Genomic DNA, 19244 nt, shown 5'->3' with positions numbered 1-19244 from the left:
GTTCATCGAAATAAAGCACGTATGTTTAAGTTAAATTAAATATAAATTAATAAACCATGAGTCACGTGATAAACGAACGGATTCAAGCGATCACGTGATGGTCCGTCGCATTACGTCAGCTCGCGTCACCGAGCATGTTTACGTCAGCTCGCGTTGCAACGCAGTAGAGAAGCGAAGACGCGGCGCTCCTGTGGGCGAAGATGGCTCCGTTCCCGGACGAGGTGGACGTGTTCACCGGGCCGCACTGGCGGATGAAGCAGCTGGTCGGCCTCTACTGCGACAAGGTGCTGTGGGTACGGGGGAGGTCTTGACGCGGCGCCGAGGCCTCGATTTGGGGCCTGTTGTCAGCGATAGCTACAGGGGGGCTGCTAGGAGGGGGAAGCTAGCTGCAGTAAACAACAACAACAAGTTAGACTAACTAGTTGTTATTTTCGCAGGACAAGGACGTGTTTAAAACCTTGAATAATCCCAGTTTGACGGACTGGAGAGACATGTGTCGCATTAGAATACGTCATCTGAGTGACATGTCAACATAGGAGCAGGCTGGCCTCAGTGAGCCGAGGCTAGAGAGTTAGCCAAGGCTAGCTGGTTATAGTAGCTAGTTATATATGTAGCTAGCCTCTGCATGTAGCCACTGCGCTTGCTGTGGAACATGATGCAAGTGTTCACTCTGTCACTCTTTAAACTCTTTTATCCTCCAACTCTCTAGCCTTAACTCTAACTCTTTAGCCTCTAACTTGAACTACCTCCGACTCTGGACCGAATGTGAAACCAAACCTTGTATATGATGCAAAGTTACCTGGAAATGTGTTCCTGGTAAACAGGAAACTCTGTCGTCTCAACAGGAAGTGGGACCATTGTGATGGTCTTGGCTCTCTTGTTCATAATAATAACAACACTACTCCAGCACACTGTGGTGCTTTATGAACAAGCACTCCTCTATGCGTACTTTAACTATTAGGGACCTTTATATAGATTAGTGAGTACACTTAATGTATACACTTAATGTACATTGTACGTCCTAGCACTTAAAAAACGTGTTTAGCATTGTGTAGCATCTTATCCTAGTTGTCTGTGTTGAATACGGGGAATGGGTTAACCTAGTTATTGTTAGTGCTTGGCACTTGGTTCTATAAACATCCTTACTATACTGGCAGCGTCAATTGTTGTTCCTCTTTCTGACAAATGGAATTATTGTAACTTGCTTTGGATAAAAGCGTCTGATAAACGCCCTGAATGTAAATGTAGATGAGTATAACAGAATCAAAAGAGGTGCCTGCTACAGTTTGCTTATCCCAGGTTGAGGATAAGACCACAATGTAGACAAGTTGTCATTTTGACATGTTGCATCATCTGTCCGTCGTCTCGTCACCACAGCTTTCCAAGACCAACTTCTCCAACAACCAGGACTTCCGGTCCTTCCTGCGCTCGCTGTGCGACACCTTCAACGAGTTCAAGATGCACGAGCAGATTGAGAACGAGTGCATCATCGGCCTGCTGCAGCAGCGAAGCTGCACCGTGTACGACGTGCACTCGGACAACAAGCTGTCGGAGATGCTGTCCCTCTTCGAGAAGGGGCTGTGCAGCGTCAAGGTACACACGGCCGCCTTCAGCATCCAGTGGGGGTGGTGTTGTGGTGATGTTGTCCCTGGCTATCTGTGGGGGTGGTGTTGTGGTGGTATTGTCCCTGGCTATCTGTGGGGGTGGTGTTGTGGTGGTGTTGTCCCTGGCTATCTGTTGTCGTGGTGTTGTGGTGTGGTCCCTGGCTGACTGTGGGGGTGGTGTTGTGGTGGTTGTGGTGGTGGTGTTGGTGTTGTGGTGGTGGTGGTGTTGTGGTCCTGACTGACTGTGGTGGTGTTGTGGTCCTGACTGACTGTGGTGGTGTTGTGGTGGTGTTGTGGTGTGGTCCCTGGCTGACTGTGGGGGTGGTGTTGTGGTCCTGACTGACTGTAGTGGTGTTGTGGTGGTGTTGTGGTGTGGTCCCTGGCTGACGGTGGGGGTGGTGTTGTGGTCCTGACTGACTGTGGTGGTGTTGTGGTGGTGAGGTGGTGTGGTCCCTGGCTGACGGTGGGGGTGGTGTTGTGGTGGGGGTGGTGGTGTTGTGGTCCTGACTGACTGTGGGGGTGGTGTGGTGGTGTTGTGGTCCTGACTGACTGGGGGGGTGGTGTTGTGGTGGTGGTGGTGTTGTGGTCCTGACTGACTGTGGGGGTGGTGTGGTGGTGTTGTGGTCCTGACTGACTGTGGTGGTGTTGTGGTGGTGGTGGTGTTGTGGTCCTGACTGACTGTGGTGGTGGTGTTGTGTTGTGGTCCTGACTGACTGTGGGGGTGGTGTTGTGTTGTGGTCCTGACTGACTGTGGGGGTGGTGTTGTGGTCCTGACTGACTGGGGGGGTGGTGTTGTGGTGGTGTTGTGTTGGTGTTGTGTTGTGGTCCTGACTGACTGTGGGGGTGGTGTGGTGGTGTGGTGGTGGTGGTGTTGTGATCCCTGACTGACTGTGGGGGTGGTGTGGTGGTGTTGTGGTCCCTGACTGACTGTGGGGGTGGTGTGGTGGTGTTGTGATCCCTGACTGACTGGGGGGGTGGTGTGGTGGTGGTGGTGGTGTTGTTGTGGTCCCTGACTGACTGGGGGGGGTGGTGGTGTGGTGGTGGTGGTGTTGTGATCCCTGACTGACTGTGGTGGTGGTGTGGTGGTGGTGGTGTTGTGGTGTGGTCCCTGTTTAACTGTGGGGGTGGTGTGGTGGTGGTGGTGTTGTGGTCCCTGACTGACTGGGGGGGTGGTGTGGTGGTGGTGGTGTTGTGGTGTGGTCCCTGTTTAACTGTGGGGGTGGTGGTGTCCCTGTTTAACTGTGGGGGTGGTGGTGTCCCTGTTTAACTGTGGGGGTGGTGTTGTGTTGGTGTTGCAGAGTGAACACGAGCAGCTGAACTACGCCCGGCAGCTAAAGGAGCGACTGGAGGCCTTCACTCAGGACTTCCTGCCCCACATGAAGGAGGAGGAGGAGGTCAGGAACCCCTCACTGGACTATTACTGTAACACTGTAGACTATTAGTTACACTGGTGACTGTTACAGTAACACTGTAGTATTACTGTTACACTGTAGACTATTAGTTACACTGGTGACAGTTACACTGGTGACTGTTACAGTTACACTGTAGTATTACTGTTACACTGTAGACTGTTAGTTACACTGGTGACAGTTACAGTAACACTGTAGTATTACTGTAACACTGTAGACTATTAGTTACACTGGTGACAGTTACACTGGTGACTGTTACAGTTACACTGTACTATTACACTGTAGACTATTAGTTACACTGTAGACTGTTACAGTTACACTGTACTATTACACTGTAGACTATTAGTTACACTGGTGACTGTTACAGTTACACTGTACTATTACACTGTAGACTATTAGTTACACTGGTGACTGTTACAGTTACACTGTACTATTACACTGTAGACTATTAGTTACACTGTAGACTGTTACAGTTACACTGTACTATTACACTGTAGACTATTAGTTACACTGGTGACTGTTACAGTAACACTGTAGTATTACTGTAACACTGTAGACTGTTACACTTTCGACCGTTACACTGTAGAGTATTAGTGACACAGTCGACTGTTACACTATCGACCCCCCCCGGGTCAGCCCCCCACAGCCCCCCCTCTAAGCAGCAGCTGTGCCCTCAGGTGTTCCAGCCCATGCTGATGCAGTACTTCAGCTACGAGGAGCTGAAGGACATCAAGAAGCAGGTGATGGCGGAGCACCGACGGCAGCAGCAGCGGGAGTGTGCTGCCGAGGTGCTGAAGGGGCGGAGCCTGTGGAGCCAGGCCGAGGAGCTGCAGGGGCGGAGCCTGTGGAGCCAGGCCGAGGAGCTGCACAAGGCCTTCAAATACGCTGACCACGAGAAGACACACGGGGGTCCGTCACGCCGAGGCCACACCCTCTGACACAGACACACCCCTTTAGCCACACCCTCTGACAGACACACCCCTTTAACCACACCCTCTGACACAGACACACCCCTTTAACCACACCCTTTGACACAGACACACCCCTCTGACACAGACACACCCCTCTGACACAGACACACCTTTAGCCACACCCCTCTGACACAGACACAACCCTTTAACCACACCCCTCTGACAAACACACCCCTTTAACCACACCCTCTGACATACAGACACACCCCTTTAGCCACACCCCTCTGACACACACACCCCTTTAGCCACACCCCTCTAACATACAGCCACAGCCCTCCAACATCCTTAAACCTAAGCCCCTCCCCGTGGAGTCCCTGACTGTTGACCCCTGAACCCTGGTGTGCCTGTCGTCCTCAGAAGTGGACCAGAGTGACCTGGACCCGGACCAGAAGGAACCGGACCCGGACCAAAAGGAGCCGGACCCGGACCAGAAGGACCCGGACCCGAGGGAGCCGGACACGAGGGGCCCGGACCACGTATCCCAGCTGCCCCCTGAGACCCTGCTGAGGCTGCTGGGGTACCTGGGCCCCGCCGACCTCTGCCGCTGCAGCCAGGTGTGCAGGCGCTGGGCGGCGCTGACCCGGACCGGCACCCTGTGGAGACACCTCTACCCCGTCCGCTGGGCCACAGGTAAGACTGGTCCCAGACTGGCCCCAGACTGGCCCCGGACTGGCCCCAGACTGGACCCAGACTGGCCCCAGACTGGCCCCAGACTGGACCCAGACTGGCCCCAGACTGGCCCCAGACTGGTCCCAGACTGGTCCCAGACTGGAACATCATAGAATGAGTGTGTGAGAGGGGTGTCTGTCCGACCTCTCCCGGAGCAGGCTTAGACCCCTCTGGTCCTGGACCAGGGCCCAGTACTAGTCCAGCTCTTCCTGGTGTGTGCTGCAGGGGACTCGTACCAGGGCCCCCCCGGGGAGGTGGACCAGGAGCCCAACGAGGAGTGGGTGAGGAGCCGGCAGCACGAGGGCCGGGCCTACCAGCACTGGGACGAGGACGCCGACATCGACGAGTCCGGTGGGTCCCGACCTCACGTCCTGGGGGGGGTCACGGGGTCACGTCTAACGTCTAACCCTAACTCTGTCTGTCTGTCCAGAGGGCTCCCCCTGGGCGCTGGCGGCGGTGCGGCGGGAGAAGGCGCTGCTCAAGGGGCTGGGTTACCACCTGCTGCCCGCCGTGGGCGTCTCCGTCAGGTCCCTGGTGCTGGCCTACAGCTCCACCGTCTCCAGCAAGATGGTAGGGGGGCGCTGGGTCCTGGGGGGTCCTGCTGGGTCCTGGGAGGTCAGACCCCCAGGGCGCGGCTCATGGTGTGTCCTCCCCAGGTGCGTCAGATGCTGTCGCTGTGCCCCGGCCTCTCCCACCTGGACCTGACCCAGACGGACATCAGCGACTCGGCCTTCGACTGGTGGGTGGTCCGCCCCCCCCCCCCCCCCGGGACACAGACCATACTGCACTGAGGGCCCCCCCTCTGGGCCCCCAGGGCTCCGTACTGACCGCTCTGTCTCCCTCCAGCTGGTCCCTGGGGGCCAGCCCCCGCCTGCAGCACCTGGACCTGTCGGGCTGCGGGAAGATCTCGGACCAGACGCTGAGGAAGCTCTCCGTCGCCCTGGGCAACCTGTCGGCCCCCCAGGTCCCGGGCCGGGGGGGCCGGCTGCTGCGGAGTGCGCCCCTCCCCGTCGCCGCCCTGCTGGACGGCCGCGTGCCAGACGCCGCCGGGCGCAAGCGGCAGGCTATCGTGTTCCGGGCCCCGGCCCCCGGGGGCCCAGCCCCGGGGCCCCCCCGGGTCTGGCTGCTGGACCCCCTGGAGCTGGCGGATATCGAGGACGCGGCGGAGTGGGGGCGGCGCCGGGCGGGCGGCGACACCAGGGGCCTCACGGGCGCGTCCCTGGAGGGAGGCTCCTCCTCCACCTCCTGCTGCTGCAGGCGGAGCAGGAGGCGCGCCCACAGGACGGCCCTCAGCGCCTCCTTCCTGCAGCACCGGCTCAGTGCGGCGGCGGCGGCGGGAGGAGGAGACGGGCCGGGCGGCCGCGACTCCTCCTGCTGCTCCGGCCCCGCGGCCCCCAGGACTAAGAATGGGGGGCCCTGCCCGCCGGGGGGGCCGCCGAGCCAGGGGCCCGGGGGCACCTGCACCCGCCCCCTGCGGTTCCTCAGCCTATCAGGGTGCCACCAGGTCACCGACGCAGGCCTCAGGTGAGCGGGCCGCACACTGGGGGTCTGGGGGCCGCACTCTAGGGGTCCACACTCTGGGGGTCCGCACTCTGGGGGTCCACACTCCGGTCCTACATCCAGCCTTTGGCCTCCAGCCTCTCATTAAAAGGTGGGGTATGGGATTTGCGAAACGCCAGCAGATTTTGAAAACACACAACTCAAATGGTCCTACCCCCTCTCCTTCAACGCTGACTCTGACTCCACCCATTCCAAGTACATGGACGCGCAATCATGCACGAGCGAACAAATGCGCGAGTTTAGGGTTGTCTTCTAGTGCTAGGTCCAAATGTGGATTAGCTAGTTAGCTAGCTCCAGTAGCTACCGCAGGATAACAACAAACAGAAGCTTGCTCTGGGTCACGAGCTTTGAGTACGTACACGAAGGGGTCGAGCGGGGAGCGCAGTACGACCGTTTGATTGCCGTACTTACTGTCCAATGCCACTCGGTGGGTCTGGAAATCATTGGCTGGAGTTTTTCGAGCCCTGGCAATCTTGATTAGAATTTGATTAATGGTTAAGCCCTAGTGTGCAGTGTAACGTACGTGGTGTATGGTGTGTAACCCCCCCGTCCCCCCCCCCGTCCCAGGGCCCTGTCCCAGCGCGGGGGCCTCCCCTCCCTGGAGCACCTGAACCTGTCTGGCTGCCTGCTGGTGACGGAGGTAGGGCTGCAGGAGCTGGTGTCTGCCTGCCCCGCCCTCAACGACGAGCACTTCTACTACTGCGACAACATCGACGGTAAAGTGGAAACCTGGCTCTAGAGTCTAGACCAGGCTTTAGAGTCTAGACCAGGCTTTAGAGTCTAGACCAGGCTCTAGAGTCTAGACCAGGCTTTAGAGTCTAGACCAGGCTTTAGAGTGTAGACCAGGCTTTATAGTGTAAACCAGGATTTACAGTCTGAAACACACTTTATAGTGTAAACCAGGCTCTAGAGTCTGAACCAGGCTTTACAGTCTGAACCAGGCTTTAGAATCTGAAAAATGCTTTAGTCTGAACCAGGCTTTAGAGTGTAAACCAGACTAGAGTCTAAACCAGGCTTTAGAGTGTAACCAGTGTAAAGGCAGAAGTGTGAATACAAAAGAATACACACTATGGAATCCTTGACGTTAATGCTTAGGGGGTTAGCACGTGGCTAACGTTATAGCTTGGGGCTAGCCCGCGGCTAACCGCTGTTTGTTTTTCCAGGACCCCACGCGGACACGGCCAGCGGCTGTCAGAACCTGCAGTGTGGCTTCAGGGCCTGCTGCCGGTCCGGAGAGTGACCCCACCGTGACCCCCCCCACCCTCCCCCCCTGGAGGGGGAACCCCACCGTGACCCCGCCTCCCCACTGCGACCCCTCCTCCTCTATTGCACTTTAACCTGAATCCCAGTCGCTGTACATGTTGTTAATTGATGAAATGTTTGTGGATGAAACTGTAAAAGGAATGTGGTTCCCAAATGTTTTTCTAGGGAACGTTTGTGTAGGAAGGCTAACGGAAGGCTAATGCTTACGCTAAAGCCCGTTCTGGCTCTGTAGGGCATGGAGGACGAATCCAGATCCCCCTCGACACTTCACCTGGCCTCTCGTCGACCACGCCCTCTCTCTCTCTCTCCCCTCGTCTGAATAGTATCTGATCAGTCCTTGTGTCAGCCCAGGTGTCGGCTGATGATTTAAACGTGGTGATGTGCTCTGTACCTGCTCCCGCCACACGGGGAGGTTTAGAACCGGTTTCAAAACGGTTTGGGCTCTGCTCTGAACGGCCCGTAGCAACGCTAACGTTAGCTTCAACATTAGCTTACAGCCGCTCATAAGTCACTTTCAGGACGGGGTCGTCAACACTCCACTGACGTAGTGAGACCAGAGGCTGGTTCACTGACCCCTGAGGTCAAGGGTCACTGACCCCTGAGGTCAAGGGTCACTGACGGCAGTATGAGGATATACAACAGGAAGTCTCACAGCGCATGAGGAGACACTAGCGTCACCTGGAGAACAATAAAGTTTTTGTTTCACTTCCTCGCCTGCTGGTCCTTCACTGATTGAGGAGATACACGTCGTGCAGGTGTGCCCACTGACGGAGAGACAAGTCGTACAGGTGTGGTACTGATGAGGGAGAGACAAGTCGTACAGATGTGCTGATGAGGGAGAGACAAGTCGTACAGGTGTGGTGCTGATGAGGGAGAGACAAGTCGTACAGGTGTGCCCACTGAGGGAGAGACTAGTCGTACAGGTGTGGTGCTGATGAGGGAGAGACAAGTCGTACAGGTGTGCCCACTGAGGGAGAGACAAGTCATACAGGTGTGGTGCTGATGAGGGAGAGACAGGTCGTACAGGTGTGCCCACTGAGGGAGAGACAAGTCGTACAGGTGTGGTGCTGATGAGGGAGAGACAAGTCATACAGGTGTGGTGCTGATGAGGGAGAGACAAGTCGTACAGGTGTGGTATAAACGACTATATTACAAAGCAATAAGTTTAGAAAAACAATGTTTACACATGATGTGAGGTTATGAGAACCCAATCATACATTATTATACATAATCTGTCCTGAAACTCCCACAAAATATACTCTGGCTAGTTGGTGGTTAAAATGTTATAAAAAAGTAACCCTTGTATATAAAAGCAATAACGTGAGGAACGCCACCTGGTGGCTATTAGCAATATAACCTGATGCCTATGTGACATACAGAAGCAGTGCAGTAACGTTAGCGCTATCGCTGTACAACATCAGTGCAGTAATGCTAGCGCTAGCGCTGTGTAAAAGCAGTACAGTAATGCTAGCGCTAAACAAAGTAGTGTGGTAATGCTAGTGCTAGCGCTATATAAAGCAGTACAGCAGCGCTAGTGCTAGCATAGGCCTACAGTAAGTAACATGTATAAAAGCAGCACTGTAGCATTAATGCTCTCTTGTGTGTGGAAGCAGCCCGGGGCCAACCGGGCTACCTGGAGCGCAGCAGTGAGGCGAGGTACACCCAGACGGAGAGCACGTTGTTGGGGTAGGGGTGGACGTACACGGCCAGGGCGAACTCCACGTTGGAGGCCTCCGCGCTGTGGACCCCCGTGCTGAAGACCGCCTCCACCACCGGGCGCAGCTCGGAGAACGGCAGGTGGAGGGGGAACCCCGAGATCTGGGGTTAGACAGTACAGAGACAGGTCATTCAGGAGCAGGTAGGGGTTGGACAGTACAGAGACAGGTTATTAAGGAGGAGGTAGGGGTTAGACAGTACAGAGACGGGTCATTAAGGAGCAGGTAGGGGTTAGACAGTACAGAGACGGGTCATTAAGGAGTAAGTAGGGGTTAGACAGTAGAGACGGGTCATTAAGGAGTAAGTAGGGGTTAGACAGTAGAGACAGGTCATTAAGGAGTAAGTAGGGGTTAGACAGTACAGAGACAGGTCGTTAAGGAGCAGGTAGGGGTTAGACAGTACAGAGAACACAGAAACACTAACACAGTTTTCCCCAGACTCACTAACCCGGGGCCCAGACTCACTAACCCGGGGCCCAGACTCACTAACCCCGGGCCCAGACTCACTAACCCCGGGGCCCAGACTCACTAACCCCGGGCCCAGACTCACTAACCCGGGGACAGACTCACTAACCCGGGGCCCAGACTCACTAACCCAGGGCCACTCACCCGGTAGTCCCCCAGCAGGGCCTGCAGCTCCAGGCGGTGCTGGTCGTCCGGGTCGCGCCCCCCGCTGAGCTCCAGCCGGGGCAGGAAGTGGCGCAGCGTGGAGGTGCAGTAGCGGTTCCAGCGGGTGGGCTGCCGCGGCCGCCACTCCATCAGCTTCTCCTTCAGGACCTTCTCCATCCTGGGGAGGAGGACACAGTCATCAGACGGCTGCTGGAGGAGAGGGTGGAGGAGAGAGGGTGGAGGAGAAGGGGGGAGATAGAGAGGGGGGAGGAGAGGGTGGAGGAGAGAGGGTGGAGATAGAGAGGGTGGAGGAGAGGGGGGAGATAGAGAGGGGGGAGGAGAGGATGGAGGAGAGAGGGTGGAGATAGAGAGGGTGGAGATAGAGAGGGGGGAGATAGAGAGGGGGGAAGAGAGGGGGGAGGAGAGGGTGGAGATAGAGAGGGTGGAGATAGAGAGGGGGGAGGAGAGGGTGGAGGAGAGAGGGTGGAGATAGAGAGGGTGGAGATAGAGAGGGGGGAGATAGAGAGGGTGGAGGAGAGGGTGGAGATAGAGAGGGGGGAGGAGAGGGGGGAGGAGAGGGTGGAGGAGAAGGTGGAGATAGAGAGGGGGGAGGAGAGGGTGGAGGAGAGGGTGGAGGAGAAGGTGGAGGAGAGGGTGGAGATAGAATGGGTCGAGGAGAGGGTGGAGATAGAGCGGGTGGAGGAGAGGGTGGAGATAGAGCGGGTGGAGGAGAGGGTGGAGATAGAGCGGGTGGAGGAGAGGGTGTGAGTGCTCCTACCTCTCCTGGAGCTCTGCGGCGGCGGCGCGGTCTGAGCGACGGTAGAGCAGCTCCGGGGGCTGAGGAGAACCAGACACCACACGGAATGAAACTCACTCCTACCTCATGAGGAGGCAGGAGACCTCGTTAGGAGACAGGAGGCATCTCCATGACCTCTGAGGAGGCAGGAGACCTCATGAGGAGGCAGGAGGCCTCGTTAGGAGGCAGGAGGCCTCGTTAGGAGACAGGGGACTGACCTGGACGCTGGCCAGGCCGGGGTGGGGGAAGGAGCGGGAGAAGAAGGGCTTCCAGAGGTGGGCCTTCCCCACGTCCAGACTGATCCTCATGGGGGAGGCGTGCTCCTGGATGTTGAACCACACCTGGTGGAGCACAGACCCCCAGGGTGAGGGGTAGGCTGAGGGGTAGGGTGAGGGGTGAGGGTGAGGGTGAGGGTGAGGGTTAGGGGTAGGGTGAGGGTTAGGGGTAGGGGTAGGGTGTGGGTAGGGTGAGGGGTGAGGGTTAGGGTGAGGGTGAGGGTTAGGGGTAGGGTGAGGGTAGGGGTAGGGTGAGGGTGAGGGTAGGGTGAGGGTGAGGGTAGGGTGAGGGTAGGGGTAGGGTGAGGGTGAGGGTAGGGTGAGGGTAGGGGTAGGGTGAGGGTAGGGTGAGGGTGAGGGTAGGGTGAGGGTAGGGGTAGGGTGAGGGTGAGGGTAGGGGTAGGGTGAGGGTGAGAGTAGGGTGAGGGTGAGGGTAGGGTGAGGGTAGGGGTATGTGTAGGGTGAGGGTAGGGTGAGGGTGAGGGTAGGGTGAGGGGTGAGGGTGAGGGTGAGGGTGAGGGTTAGGGGTAGGGTGAGGGTGAGGGGTAGGGTGAGGGTGAGGGTAGGGGTAGGGTGAGGGTGAGAGTAGGGTGAGGGTGTGGGGTAGGGGTATGTGTAGGGTGAGGGTAGGGTGAGGGTGAGGGTGAGGGTAGGGGTAGGGGTAGGGGTAGGGTGAGTGCAGCGAGCAGCGAGGCCCCTGGTAGTCTTACGTTGTCGGCGCTGACCAGGCAGCCCACGGCCTGCAGGGGGCAGAAGGTGTCGTGCTGCCCGTAGTGGTGGCCGCTGCTGGGGTTCCAGATCAGGAAGCGGCTCTGCTCCAGGGTTAGGACGTACGCCGTTGGGCCCTGGGCAAAGAGGAGGGTCAGCGGGCCCAGGGGACAGGAAGGTGGAGGTTCCCCCTGACCACAGGAAGGCGGAGGTTCCCCCTGACCACAGGAAGGTGGAGGTCCTACATCTGACCACAGGAAGGTGGAGGTTCCCCCTGACCACAGGAAGGTGGAGGTCCTACATCTGACCACAGGAAGGTGGAGGTTCCCCCTGACCACAGGAAGGTGGAGGTTCCCCCTGACCACAGGAAGGTGGAGGTTCCCCCTGACCACAGGAAGGTGGAGGTTCCCCCCTGACCACAGTAAGGTGGAGGTCCCCCCCTGACCACATTAGGGTGGAGGTTCTACATCTGACCACAGTAAGGTGGAGGTTCCCCACCTCTGGTATGGCGGTGCCGATGATAAGCCACGCCTTCTTCCCCATGGACAGGAAGTAGTTGCAGAGCAGCACAGCGTGTTCCTCCTCGTCGCCCGCCAGCAGCGTCAGGAATTGCTGCAGGAAACAGGAAGTACAGTATTGAGCTCGGTCCCGCCCCTCAGCCAGAGCTCCCAGGGATGGGATTTCATTATTATTTAATTCACTTTACAATAAGCGTACATATATTAGATAACCATTAGTTAACAATGGTCAATGCAGTCATAAGCATTACCTTACACTTACCTTAGTTAATTAACGGTTGACTAATGTGTACGACTCACGTCGCTGGTGCTCCAGAGGTCGCAGGCCCCGGAGAAGGAGGTGCTGTCGGGGAGCGACGGGACCAGGGACACGAACCGGGCCACCAGGTCCTGGGAGGAGGGGTGAGAGGTCAGAGGTCAGGGGTCAGAGGTCAGGGGTTAGAGGTCAGGGGTTAGAGGTCAGAGTTCAGGGGTTACAGGTCAGAGTTCAGGCTGTACTGACCGTGGCGTCCTGCGGGCTGTTGGGGAAGGCGTCCAGCAGCTCCGGGGGGGGGTTGAGGGGCCGTATGAAGCGCGTGATGAACACCATCTTGCCGCTGATGTCGATGACGGAGGTGAGGCAGGGCCGGTCGGGGAAGCTAAGCCCCGCCTCCTTCTCAAACCGCTCCGACGCCAGCAGCAGACGCTCCTCCTCCTGGCTGTCAAACTACAGGCAGGACCGCAGTTAGCTCCACGCTAGGGCTAGGTTAGCTCCACGCTAGCGCTAGGTTAGCTCCATGCTAGCACTAGGTTAGCTGCTCCATGAATAAGGGGGGAGGGTCTAGGAAGGTCAGAGGGAAGGGTCTAGGGAGGTCAGAGGGGAGGGTCTAGGGAGGTCAGGGGGGAGGGTCTAGGGAGGTCAAGGGGAGGGTCTAGGGAGGTCAGGGGGGAGGGTCTAGGGAGGTCAGGGGCAGGGACTAGGGAGGTCAGAGGGAGGGTCTAGGGAGGTCAGGGGGAGGTCAGAGGGGAGGTCAGGGGGAGGGTCTAGGGAGGTCAGTGGGGGGGTCTAGGGAGGTCAGAGGGGGGTGAAGTACCTGGCCTACCTTCTCGTCCTTTAGCTACGCAGCATCAGAGCAGAGGGCAGAGGTCACAGCTCACACAACCATCAGCGATACCAGAACCCCTCTGACCTCTGACCTCTAACCCCAGCCACAGGCACTAGGAGTAAAGGTCGTCTCACATTGATCGCATCCTCTTGCATCAAGGTCTGCACCCTTCACCATGCATATATTAAATAACCATTATATATAGCCATTAATCAACAATACAACTTACAATTCACTTAATTAACATTTGACCAATTTCTAGTAATTAATTAACATGAGTTTATGACTAAGCATTATGTAGAAGTGATGGTTAGGGATAATCTTTTTAAATAATGTTTAATTAACACCTTAGTAAACATGAACTAACAGCCTCAGTTTAACAGCATAAAGAGACGAAGCGTGACGTAGCCTGACTCGCGTGATGTAGCCTGACGTAGCCTGACGTGGTGCCCCACCTTCTCCCTGACGGTGTCTCCAGGCACCAGCTGCGGCTCCATGGTGATGAAGACGGTAAGGAAGGTTCCCTCGCTGAGGCTGCGCACCGTGTCGTAGCCGCCGCCGTCGCCATGGCTGCGCTCCTTGCTGTAGCCTAGCAACACCGCCGGCGTGTCCACCTTGAAGGTCCCGTCGATCTGCCCACACAGACCCCGCCCCCCCGTACAGCGGACCAATCAGCACGCAGCTATGACCACCACATGGCCGGATCGTCACTCACACACCATTACTAATGCTGTAGTGCTAGCATGCATTGAGCTACCCGCGTCTTTGCCCTTTGGCATGCCAACATGCTAATGCTAGCACAGTGAAGTGTACATGCTAGTGCTAGCACAGTGAAGCGGAGATATAGTGACCACAGTAAGGTGGGTGTTTATAGAACATGCTAGTGCTAGCACAGTGAAGCGGGGAGATAGTGACCACAGTAAGGTGGGGGTTTATAGAACATGCTAGTGCTAGCACAGTGAAGCGGGGAGATAGTGACCACAGTAAGGTGGGGGTTTATAGAACATGCTAGTGCTAGCACAGTGAAGCGGGGAGATAGTGACCACAGTAAGGTGGGGGTTTATAGAACATGCTAGTGGTGCTGTGGTGGAGGTGGAGGGCGTGGTGGGGGAGGGGCGGGGCTAGGGGCGGGGCCTCACCCGGGCCTGGGAGTAGATGGTGCTGAAGGGGATCTTGACGGAGCCCAGCCAGTGGCGCTCCACCCGGGTGTGGATCGACCGCCCGCCCTCCGCGTCGTCCTGGAGACCAGACACCCGTACAGGGTTACTGCAGTACTACACTAGTACTACATACATTAAAGAGTAGGACTACATACATTAAAGAGTAGGACTACATACATTAAAGAGTAGGACTACATACATTAAAGAGTAGGACTACATACATTAAAGAGTAGGACTACATACATTAAAGAGTAGCAGTACATACATTAAAGAGTAGTACTACATACATTAAAGAGTAGGACTACATACATTAAAGAGTATTACTACATACATTAGAGAGTAGAAGTACATACATTAAAGAGAGAGTAGAGTGTTAGCTTAGCACAAGACACATTAAAGGGACAGTAGCATGTTAGCTTAGCACTGGACACATTAAAGAGACAGTAGCGTGTTAGTTTAGCACTAGACATATTAAAGAGACAGTAGCGTGTTAGTTTATCACTAGACACATTAAGGAGACAGTAGCGTGTTAGCTTAGCACTAGACACATTAAGGAGACAGTAGCCTGTTAGCTTAGCACTAGACACATTAAGGAGACAGTAGCGTGTTAGCTTCGCACTAGACACATTAAGGAGACAGTAGCGTGTTAGCTTAGCACTAGACACATTAAGGAGACAGTAGCGTGTTAGCTTAGCACTAGACACATTAAGGAGACAGTAGCGTGTTAGCTTAGCACTAGACACATTAAGGAGACAGTAGCGTGTTAGCTTAGCACTAGACACATTAAGGAGACAGTAGCGTGTTAGCTTAGCACTAGACACATTAAGGAGACAGTAGCGTGTTAGCTTAGCACTAGACACATTAAGGAGACAGTAGCGTGTTAGCTTAGCACTAGACACATTAAGGAGACAGTAGCGTGTTAGCTTAGCACTAGACACATTAAGGAGAAAGTAGCGTGTTAGCTTAGCACTAGACACATTAAGGAGACAGTAGCGTGTTAGCGTGGAGCCGTCCTTGCGGCGCCTCTTCCTCACCACTCCCAGCTCCTGCAGCACCTCGTCGAAGAGGTTGATGAAGACCACGTCCTTCACGGCCTGCAGCCCCGTGGTGCTGTAGTCCCCGTTCGGAGCGCTGGAGGAGAACGAGAGACCATGAGACACGATACACCCTACAGCCCTCCTCAAACTAACATAACACGTCCCATACTCGACTGTATCCTACTGTATCCTACTCTACTGTATCATATCGTACTGTACTCTACTGTGCTGTTATCTACTGTGTCATACTCTAGTGTACTGTATTCTACTGCATCATACTCTACTGTACTGTATTCTTCTCAACTGTACTCTACTGTGCTTTGTTGTACAGTATCATGCAGTACCCTCCTGTACCTGAAGGGGAGCTCCAGCTCCTGTATTGTACAGTAGCCTGCAGTACCCCCCTGTACCTGAAGGGGAGCTCCAGCTCCTGGTTCCAGCAGGGGTTTGGCCCCTCAGCAGGGGACGTCTGGAGGACCGTCCTCTGGAAGGACACTTCCACGAAGGGCCTGACCTACACACACACACACACACACACACACACACACACACACACACACACACACACACACACACACACACACACACACACACACACACACACACACACACACACACACACACACACACACACAGTTGACTTGCCGCCCACCAGGTGTAGGAAGATGATGTCTGTTGCTAGGAAACCCATCCTACCTGGCTCAGCAGCCAATCGCTGCCCTGGGCGGGGTTCTGGGGCGGGGGGGCGGCGAACGACTCGCTGAAGGAGGGGCCCCCCGGCCTGGCGGGCGCCGGCGGCCTGCTGGAACATCACACAGGGGTCAGGTCAGGGGTCAGAGCGAAGGGTCAGAGGTCAGAGCGGGGCGGTGGGGGGCCTACCTACTGAAGGGGGGTCGTACTGGCTGGTAGTAGGTCCTAGGTCAGAGGTCGTATGTCAGGGGTCTACCTGGTGAAGGGGCGTCCTACGCGCACGTCGTAGGTCAGAGGTCGTAGGACAGGGACCTACCTGCTGAAGGGGCGGCGTGCGGGCACGTCGTAGGTCAGAGGTCATAGGTCGTAGGTAGGGGCCTACCTGCTGAAGGGGCGGCGTGCGGGCACGTCGTAGGTCAGAAGTCGTAGGTCAGAGGTCGTAGGTCAGAGGTTGTAGGTAGGGGCCTACCTGCTGAAGAGGCGGCGTGCGGGCACGTCGTAGGTCAGAGGTCAGAGGTCGTAGGTAGGGGCCTACCTGCTGAAGGGGCGGCGTGCGGGCACGTCGTAGGCCCTGATGATGTTGACCAGCAGCCGGATGTCTCCGTCCGTCAGGTTCTGCGCCGTCACCTTCTTCCTCTCCTTGCGCTGCGGCTTCAGCGGCCGCTTGGGCTCGGCCAGCTTGAACAGGTTCAGCCCCAGGATGCTGGTCGCCGTGACAACAGAAGGGTGTTAGGGCGCCATGGTTACCGGGGGGGGGGGGGGAGACGGGACAGGGAGGGGGTTTGAAGACGAGGGAGGAGACGTGACGAAGGACGAGGGTTCGGGTTCACCGCTGACTCGACTCGAGCTAGGACACGTAGAGGGCTGGAGGGATCAGGGGTCAAGGGTCACGTCGGGGTCAGAGGGCAACGAGAGACACAGAGTAGAAGAGAGGCACATACCCGGGCCCTGCGCCACTGTGAGGGAAACAACAGACAGCAGACGGTGAATGGACGGATATACCGCTGCCACAACACTGGCTCACGTTCACCCGTTCACCCAGTCACCCGGTCACCCGGTCACCCGGTCACCCGTTCACCCGGTCACCCGTTCACCCGTTCACCCGGTCACCCGTTCACCCACACGCCGCCCCACACGCCGCCCCACACGCCGCCCCACACGCCGCCCCACACGCCGCCCCACACGCCGCCCCACACGCCGTAGGGAGATGAGGGGTTAAAGGGTCTCGGCTGGAGCCCACCTGCCCCAGCGCCCATCGCCTGACCACATCTGCACCATCTGCACCATCGCACTGGAGGGGAAACCAGCGGCCGGCTCCTGTACTGGGACCGCATGCTGGGAGGAAGACGACCTTGAACCACCTCTATCCACCAGAGCAGTGTGGGAGACGACCTTGAACCATCTCAATCCACCAGAGAAGTGTGGGAGATGACCTTGAACCATCTCAATCCACCAGAGCAGTGTGGGAGACGACCTTGAACCATCTCAATCCACCAGAGCAGTGTGGGAGACGACCTTGAACCATCTCTATCCACCAGAGAAGTGTGGGAGATGACCTTGAACCATCTCAATCCACCAGAGCAGTGTGGGAGACGACCTTGAACCATCTCAATCCACCAGAGCAGTGTGGGAGACGACCTTGAACCATCTCAATCCACCAGAGCAGTGTGGGAGACGACCTTGAACCATCTCTATCCACCAGAGAAGTGTGGGAGATGACCTTGAACCATCTCAATCCACCAGAGCAGTGTGGGAGACGACCTTGAACCATCTCAATCCACCAGAGCAGTGTGGGAGACGACCTTGAACCATCTCAATCCACCAGAGCAGTGTGGGAGATGACCTTGAACCATCTCAATCCACCAGAGCAGTGTGGGAGATGACCTTGAACCATCTCAATCCACCAGAGCAGTGTGGGAGACGACCTTGAACCATCTCAATCCACCAGAGCAGTGTGGGAGACGACCTTGAACCATCTCAATCCACCAGAGCAGTGTGGGAGACGACCTTGAACCATCTCCATCCACCAGAGCAGTGTGGGAGACGACCTTGAACCATCTCAATCCACCAGAGCAGTGTGGGAGAGCTCATTCATTTCACTCACTCATTTTCTGAGATCCTGAGTTTGGGGTTTCCATGAGCTGTAAGCCATAACCATCACGATGAACACAAATGAAGGCTGGACATGTTTCCCTTTGTTGGTAATGAATCGATGTGATATAAGGAGTTTCACTTTTTAAATTGAATTATTTAAATCAAGTCTATTTTCCACACTATTCTAATTGATTGAGGTGACCCTGTGAGGTGTCGCTGCGCCAGGAGGACACCATCTGCTCGCCATCAGACGGACTGAGCCTGGGGGGGGGGGGGGGGGGGGGGGGGGCTGACACCGGGGGGGGGGGGGGGGGGGGGGGGGGCTGGCACTGGGGGGGGGGGTCTGACACGGGGGGGTCTGAAGGAGTACCCAGAGGTCAACACCAGGGGCAGCAGTGGTTAGAGGGGGAGAGATCGTTCTCTTGAGTCCTAGCGGGACTACACACACGTCCGAGGAGCGTATTAGAGTCAGCGTTCAACACGCAACCCCTCAGCCCCCGCCTCTTCCACGGAGACGGGCCCAACGAGGAGGGAGGAAGACCAGAAGTTAGAGTTTACAGATAGTTAGAGAGAAGCAGCAGTCAGAGATACAGTCGTCAGTACTCAATACAGTCGTCAGTACTCAATACAGTCGTCAGTACTCAATACAGTCGTCAGTACTCAATACAGTCGTCAGTAATTAGAGATACAGTCGTCAGTACTCAATACAGTCGTCAGTACTCAATACAGTCGTCAGTATTCAATACAGTCGTCAGTACTCAGATACAGTCGTCAGTACTCAATACAGTCGTCAGTACTCAATACAGTCGTCAGTACTCAGATACAGTCGTCAGTACTCAATACAGTCGTCAGTACTCAATACAGTCGTCAGTACTCAATACAGTCGTCAGTACTCAATACAGTCGTCAGTAATTAGAGATACAGTCGTCAGAGATACAGTCGTCAGAGATACAGTGGTCAGAGATACAGTAGTCAGAGATACAGTTGTCAGAGATACAGTCGTCAGAGATACAGTGGTCAGAGATACAGTCGTCAGAGATACAGTCGTCAGAGATACAGTGGTCAGAGATACAGTTGTCAG

At 56.1% G+C, this 19244-nt stretch overlaps 2 protein-coding genes across 2 annotated transcripts in view; one reads left to right on the top strand and one right to left on the bottom strand.

Moving 5' to 3' along the window:
• The first annotated feature begins 99 nt into the window (after positions 1–99).
• Positions 100–8185, top strand: fbxl5 (F-box and leucine-rich repeat protein 5). The gene is made up of 11 exons (XM_030372150.1): positions 100–284; positions 1378–1593; positions 2903–2998; positions 3691–3922; positions 4342–4614; positions 4879–5004; positions 5084–5223; positions 5310–5392; positions 5500–6177; positions 6781–6929; positions 7377–8185. Exons 1-11 carry the CDS (start codon positions 201–203, stop codon positions 7451–7453), a joined length of 2154 nt encoding a protein of 717 aa, XP_030228010.1. The 5' UTR covers positions 100–200; the 3' UTR covers positions 7454–8185.
• Positions 8186–8486: 301 nt separating this feature from the next.
• cc2d2a (coiled-coil and C2 domain containing 2A) overlaps positions 8487–19244 on the bottom strand; it is a 32311-nt gene continuing 21553 nt past the window's right edge. Inside the window, exons 25-39 of the mRNA XM_030372173.1 lie at positions 17011–17025; positions 16605–16772; positions 16076–16181; positions 15790–15893; positions 15377–15473; positions 14322–14420; positions 13638–13814; positions 12600–12803; positions 12398–12487; positions 12078–12191; positions 11582–11716; positions 10815–10937; positions 10579–10637; positions 9801–9978; positions 8487–9294 (exon numbers count right to left, since the gene is read on the bottom strand). Coding sequence (XP_030228033.1) covers positions 9106–9294; positions 9801–9978; positions 10579–10637; positions 10815–10937; positions 11582–11716; positions 12078–12191; positions 12398–12487; positions 12600–12803; positions 13638–13814; positions 14322–14420; positions 15377–15473; positions 15790–15893; positions 16076–16181; positions 16605–16772; positions 17011–17025 — 1858 coding nt within the window. The 3' untranslated portion in view covers positions 8487–9105. The remainder of the gene's footprint in view (positions 9295–9800; positions 9979–10578; positions 10638–10814; positions 10938–11581; positions 11717–12077; positions 12192–12397; positions 12488–12599; positions 12804–13637; positions 13815–14321; positions 14421–15376; positions 15474–15789; positions 15894–16075; positions 16182–16604; positions 16773–17010; positions 17026–19244) is intronic.

The sequence above is a fragment of the Gadus morhua genome, chromosome 12 (genome assembly GCF_902167405.1).
Source record: "Gadus morhua chromosome 12, gadMor3.0, whole genome shotgun sequence".
Lineage (NCBI taxonomy): Eukaryota > Metazoa > Chordata > Actinopteri > Gadiformes > Gadidae > Gadus > Gadus morhua.
Note: the sequence above shows the minus strand (reverse complement) of the source record. Positions and strands in the feature narration are given on the sequence as shown.

What these genes read in the sequence shown, in the direction of transcription:
- fbxl5 (XM_030372150.1), top strand. Translation starts at nt 201, where the DNA reads ATGGCTCCGTTCCCGGACGAGGTGGACGTGTTCACCGGGCCGCACTGG. An exon ending in AGGGGCTGTGCAGCGTCAAG is followed by an intron (nt 1,594 to 2,902) that starts GTACACACGGCC and finishes TTGGTGTTGCAG; the next exon opens with AGTGAACACGAGCAGCTGAA. An exon ending in AGCGACTCGGCCTTCGACTG is followed by an intron (nt 5,393 to 5,499) that starts GTGGGTGGTCCG and finishes GTCTCCCTCCAG; the next exon opens with CTGGTCCCTGGGGGCCAGCC.